This window comes from Melampsora larici-populina, assembly GCF_000204055.1.
Source record: "Melampsora larici-populina 98AG31 unplaced genomic scaffold MELLAscaffold_41, whole genome shotgun sequence".
Lineage (NCBI taxonomy): Eukaryota > Fungi > Basidiomycota > Pucciniomycetes > Pucciniales > Melampsoraceae > Melampsora > Melampsora laricis-populina.
In genome coordinates, this window is record NW_006768805.1 from 866200 (window position 1) to 873035 (window position 6836).

The 6836-nt window shown below is 45.5% G+C and overlaps 1 protein-coding gene across 1 annotated transcript; it reads right to left on the bottom strand.

Moving 5' to 3' along the window:
- Nucleotides 1-1620: 1620 nt before the first annotated feature.
- On the bottom strand, nt 1621-3179 carry MELLADRAFT_91358 (uncharacterized protein; the record flags this gene model as incomplete). The annotated part of the gene is made up of 6 exons (XM_007414153.1): nt 1621-1630; nt 1698-2086; nt 2150-2268; nt 2342-2456; nt 2503-3053; nt 3140-3179. 6 exons carry the CDS (start codon nt 3177-3179, stop codon nt 1621-1623), a joined length of 1224 nt encoding a protein of 407 aa, XP_007414215.1.
- Between the last annotated feature and the right edge of the window lie 3657 nt (nt 3180-6836).

The following is a 6836-nucleotide window of genomic DNA, read 5'->3' on the forward strand; positions in this document are numbered from 1 at the left end:
TGCTCTTATTGTCACGCCACACAGCTTTTTTTTCTTCCAAAAAAATGAAAAATAAAAATCGCTGGCTTTGATATCGTTTGAACAGTGGCTGATATCCAGTCATTTTTGGATTGAATTGAATTTGAACTGCAGCTTGGGACACCAACAAGCAGTGTCCGCCCAATCCCTATTGAGCCGTCAGAGCAATCAGTCGGTTCAAGAATTGAGCCACAACAATTTCGAGATCCGTGATATATTTTTGTTTGTTGAAAATGCGGGTTTGAAATACGTAGGAAGCCAAATGGACCAAAGCGACCCAACAGTGTCAATAGTCATCTGGGAGAAATTCAAAGAAAACAAAAGGCGCCGCCTGCAGAACCACACGGAAATCTTTCCCCAGGAGGCTGTTTGCATAATGAACCATGTTCCGTGGCTGAATAGGCGCACAATTCAGCCCCTCGATTCCAAATGATTGCCATCGGCCGGTGATTGTGATTAGTTCGGTCGGAGACAATTTCGAGATCACATCACGATACATATATTTAGTGACACCGAGTAAGACAACATGCAGAGATTCAACTGGGGTGTCCACATGGCCATCAAAAGCTGGAAGAGACTTGTAAGCTCAAATGGTCTGACTCTCATGGATAGCTAGACTACACACACCGGCCAAACGGAGAAAAGGATTGAACATATGTTCACCATATTGATCCTCCAATCTTTGACAATGAGCAATGATTTCCTGTTGGGACATTTGATCTTCTTTTCTCTTGTGCTTGTTTGAACGGTAAAGCTGCTGAGCATCTTTTGCAAAGGGGAGATTCAAGGAGTCGCGAGTTCCATATAATTTTGAAAGATCATCGAACTGTCTAATGCTTTTTGGGTTCCGTGTCAACTCCCACAATTGTTTGGTCTGTTCTCGTGTGCGCGCCCAGTTTCGCAGAGGACGAGAAGCCTAAGGTACACATTGTAAAGTTAGTAAATGTTAGTATATTCACATTAGACATTCTTCAATGAATACAATCTCACGGGGTTCCAATCTTGATCAATTCCAACAAACTGCTGAACGTAGGTCTCGGTTTGCTTATTGGCTCGGGACTCCACTGTCAAGTTGCATATCCGGCAAGGTGATAAAGTTCCAGAGGGGTTCGTGGTATTCGTAATCTCAGCATGCATCGGAGAATCCCCCATATGACATAAGATGAACGGTAGGACAAGAACGTCTTTTTGGATGCTGCAATCATAAGCACGAAAACCATTCAAAGCCGCTTGACTAATTTGAGATCCCTCTCATCAATTTACAGAATTAACAAGAATTTGTTGTGAAATGACACTAAGGACATACTTTAGTTCATCTACTATCTGATCTCCTTGCTCCAAAGCACTGGCAATGTTTGATGTACACAGGGAGTGAATGTGATATTCCTGATTTGTGAATTTAGGTTTCAAGCCGCCCAAAGAGAAATAGAATGACATATGTTTGTTCCATTTTTTTGAGATATTTCCGGAAGTATCATCGGAGTAAAGCACTATTGGTACGCTGCGAATGAGCATATTTTTTGCCTTAGAACGCCAAGGATTCGGTAGATTTACAACCCTCACGCCCTTCGGCGAACGCTCTACAAATGGGATTATTTTCAGTCAAATGGCACTTACTCAAAAGGATGAGTTCAAAAGCATGTCACTCACGCAGTAATCGAGTGGTTAGTGATTCTGACCATTTATGCCCATTCCACAATTTGATTTGCAGGAATGATGTTGCAAATGATTTGACGTTTATGTCTAAAAATGCGTCTGAGTCAAATTTGGGCTCTGACGGAATCAAGAAATCCGGAGCGCCTTCTACCACCTCTAACTCTAAGCACTTTGCCCGGATAGCCAGGTCATGTTTATAAAAAAAAATTGGAACAACCACACGTGAGTCTTCCAGCTGGGTGGGTTCATATATGTAAAAGTGTTCCCCATCCACATCAACCATTGGCGCTCGAAGGCTGGGCAGCAGGTCTTCACGCCACTTCTTTGATTGAGAATAACGGTCCACCGTGACACCTTTGTCTGTTTCAGGGTAGAATTCTATATGGGGGCCAACCTCGGGGTTGGCCAGCTCCTACCCATACAAAACAATATTAGTTCAACCACGAGTGAAGCAATAAACAAGTCACATACTCACTTGTGATATGATATCACAAACAGAGAGAGTGAAACATGGGTTTCCCAGCGGGCTGATTCTTTCTAACACCCGCAGGCCGAAGCGAGCCTTAAGTTCATTGCGAACACTCTTAATGTGGCCTGAAATTGAGAAATTGATACCATTTCAGTTTGATCATTGGTAATCAACTTGTCATTGCAAAATAGTACGGACCGAGATCAGGCAAATCCACTTTAAGAACTCTCTTCAAAATTGCGCGGATGCGGTTGTATTCGGCGGTAGACATAAGGTTGCGCCCGGTGCCCAACATCATTAGAGCAGCCGCGTGCTGGGCAAACAACAATGTAATGGAAGTCAGTTGTTAGCTGACTTACAAACACGGGGGGCTTGCCAAATTCGCCCACCTCTGGCTTTCGCAAAGGGTACCACGGAAGCCATGTGTCGGTCCCAGCAGGTTCGGCATCAACATCCACTGGTGGGCGTGGATTGCTTTCGGAGTCGTTGGAAGTGCTTTCAAGGAAAGAGTCGATGTCCACACTGGACTCTCTGTTGTCTTGAGACCAATCCTCAAATCCATTCGGAGCGGATGGATCATATAATGATGCAAGCTCATCGGAGCTTTCGGCCAGGCCATCATCAGATAGATCCATGTGGTGATGGCTGTCTGGCATATCCGCTTGTATATTCTGCTCCTCAGGAAACATCGAACTTGACGATGTTGATACGTTCGGCACTGTGGTGCGAGGGCATAAACCCGGAGTTGCCGTTGCGGACTGAGCCGCAGAGACTCTTTCAAGCTCGAGTCGTACTCGGTCTATATGTGTTTTTAATTTGCTATGTTTGACTTTGTCTTTGAACGTTCTTCCGGTGCACAATTTACAGGTCCACTGTCCCTCGTTTGGACCAGACGTGCATTGCACAAAGTCTAAGGCACAGAATGAACAAAAATGATCTTGATCAAAATATCCAAATCGATACAGGGGCCATGACCGCGAATGAAGGAAGCCTCACGCTCAGCTGCAGTCGCTTGAGCCGCCGAGACAAATCGCATGGTGGATTATGATAATGTGATGTGTGGTAACAAGAAAGACGATTACGAAGATTTTTCCGAATATGAGATATGATAACGAACACTTTCCGATGGGTCACAACGCGAAAGCAAAAGCGAAGAGATCTTCACCTGGGGGTTAACATGTCTTCTGACATGTTTGGTTTGGCTTCCGTATGCTTCTCATGCATTGGAAATACTTTTAAACAGCATGCATGTGATAACTGTCTCAGCCATGAGTTATCGCAAAATTCACGCGTGTTTCGGGTTCATATGAGCTGCGCGTGATCAGCGGCGGATCGCCATGAGCTGGGTTTACGGAATCACCTCCTCTCAGCTCCGCGTGGTGGGAACGGAACGATGTCCTGTGCTGTGGAGCATACTTGGAGCTCGCGACAATGAGACGATTGCATGTTCAGATGTGACTTAGACGAGACAGTGCTCGTGCAGGGGCCGGGTTTCGAAAAACCCCTGCGCTCACGAAATTTTGCCTAAAAACCCTTTAGCGGTGTAGTCTTTGTAAACTCATGCGTCATCGTATCTTTCTTCTTCATTTTATTTTTAACCATGATCTCATTCAAATTCCTGGACAGGTTTCCAGAGCCATCTGAGGCCAAGGAAGTTTACCGCCTGGTGATCTTTTCACACCTTTATGCAAGATGTCTGACAGTGACTGTGATTGAAGAGACCGCCGAGGTGGAGGATCAAAGAGGAATATTTTCTATATTTTGTCAATCGAGCTGAGTACATACATACATATATATTGCAGTACTCAGACAATCGCAGCGCACTGCACTTGTGTGTGTGCGTGACAATGTGCCACAGGTCGAGATGTGACAAATTGGCACTGTTAATACTGCAGTGTGCCGATGGTGAGTGAGGCACAAGTTAGCTTCAGATCCCAAGTCGTAAGAGTGACGAGGGATCTAGCTCCTCCACCATCGGCACGAGTCTAAGTCGGACTACAAAGATGTCACGTAGGTGTATCCTAGTGAAAGACACGCATAACTTCACACACATACAAACAAAGAATAGAAACAATCTCAACAGGCACGAGTACGTACTGCATAGCACTACTACATACTGTCGTTCTTGAAAAGCTTGTCCAAGTTTTCCCTCCAAATTGCTCAAGTTTTTCGGGAAAACTCGGACAAGCTTTTCGAGAACGACAGTACAGTCAAATCGGAAAAGCTTGACCGATTTTGCCCGCAAAAATCGAGCAATTTGGCGGGGAATTTGTGGCAAGCTTTTCTGGTTTGACTGTACATAGTCTACGAGAGTCTGATCCTCCCAGTGTCAGTAAGGACCAGGCGCACGGAACCCAGACCTCTCGTCTCCTTATCTGGTATTCTACTGTCAGAGCGGATTTTGGCTTTCGGAACACCGCCTAGGTTCCTCTGTATAACCAGTGACAGGCCACTCGCTGACACCTGGGTTACCTATCTATTCCCATGCACCACTTCCAGATGTCACAATAGTAGACACTTGATGCTGGTGACTTCTTTCCCAAAGTATGCCCTCTGGATCGTTCCTGGTCACTCAACGACTAACCTTTTCACTTCAACCGCTCCGTCTCATATGAATGGGGTCTATTCTTTTCCATCCGAACGGACTGCCTCTCTCTAGGTCGCCGGCTTTATCCAACTCGGTACTTATCTTCTCTTGGTGGTACCTCTACCACTTCGAAGAACTTCGCGAGGTCCTTCAGTACTTGACCTGGATCGAACGTTTGGGAGGTGATCCTCTACCCGACCTTTCGGCAAGACGAGTGGACGTAGAGACTTGGCACCCACAAGTCTCCAAACTTACCACCCGATTTTATCCGGAAGAGATTCTAGAAATTCAACACTGGGGTGCGTTTCCAGAGTCGATCTTACTGCCGAACCGAGCTAGAGAAGTTGGTAGTACGGCACTCGCAATCTACATGGCCCGGTTGGCCACGCCTTCTCGATATTTCGATCTTTCCCAAGTGTTCGGTCGCGACCTGTCTACGATCGGCCGAATCTGCCGTTGGGTCCAAGCTTGGATGTACGAGCACTGGGGCCATCTATTGCGATGGGATCCGCGACGTTATTCGCCAGCCGTTTTGGAAGGCTTTGCGGCGAGTTTGGTGGAGGCTAAGGGTTGTCCCATGGACAACTGTGTTGGGTTTTTAGACGGTAAGCCCTTTGCCTCTACACCGAGTGATGCTAGGTTTGGCCTAACTGTCTACTTCCAGGAACTGTGTGGCGAATTGCACGTCCTAAGTACAACCAGCGCGCATTTTACAATGGGCACAAGCGTGTTCACAGCCTGAAATACCAGGCTGTAGTCACCCCGGAGTGAGTTCGCCTTTGATTTTTGGTCTGCATCTTCGTGTATGTTAGCTGATGATGCGGTTCCGACGTTGACAAGTGGAATGACAGCGGATCTAACAGAGGCTTTCATTGGCTCGCGCCACGACACAGCTATATTAAGGATGTCAGGCCTGACCGACGTATTAGCACGAGATGCCAAAGGCTTCGGGGGTCGTCAAATGATGTTGTTTGGAGATCAAGGATATCAAAACTCGCCTGTAATGCTCACACCTTACGCTGGTATCAACCTGACTCCGGATCAAGCTTGGTTCAATCATGTCATGGCTACTGTCCGAATTGCAGTTGAACATGAATTTGGTCGTGTCCATAACATCTTCAGAATGTCTCAATACAAAGGTTAGTTGCCATCGATCAGAGTACATTATAACTGGTGATAGACTAATGCTACATAAATTACTGCGCTGGTTCTTGTAGATAACCTCAGATTCTATGTCAACGAGCTAAACCCTTTGTATCACTGCGCAGTGATACTCAAAAACTTCTTGATCTGTTGTGGGCGAGGGCCATTGGGAGGGGTAGCAGCTCCACCAACGTTGGAGGCTTATTTGGATCAGCGTTTCATGGTGCCTGCAATGGAGGTTTGACCTACTTGAATTTAACGGTGATTGGCTCCAATATCGACTTCAGTCTTTCATTGACCCTTTATCTTGTAAAATAAAACAAAAATTTCCATGTGAAGCTCTTTGACAATCGAATGGTTTCATACCTCTCTTGTAGCTTGAGGAATCACTTGGACTTTGCTTGCTTACTTGCAATTTGATTATGAGACTGTTGAATCCTACCCCAACTCACTTGCGTTACGTTTTGCAATTCGAAGCCTTTGCCCAAAAAAAGAGAAGTTCAATATTCAAAATCATACCTTATGATGTAGGTTCTCATTACTCTGGGATACGAGGTTTGCGCCAAATCGCATTTGGATCATTACCCAATGCTGGATTTCCCGGTGAAGTGGCATGACAACCACTTCACCGGTGGTTGCGGTGAAGGCTTTCGCGCGAAAGTCTTAACAAAGGGGCTCGAATGTATTGAGATTATGTTCGGTCACGGTGCAAAAGCATGTGTTTTCATTGGCTACGATATCCTTCAAGTGCCCAGACTTCAAAACATATGGGTGCTCAATCAAAAAGGGATACAAGTAATCAGAATGTAACAGGTTCAAAGCGGGTTCAACTTGTAATGACAACTTCGAGAAATTGGTAAAGTGGAAATGAAATGTACGATTTTTAAGAAGCATGTTGAAAACATTTGTAACAAATGTTTTCAACATGTGATCGAACAGGTGAGGAAGAAATTTCAAAATGAT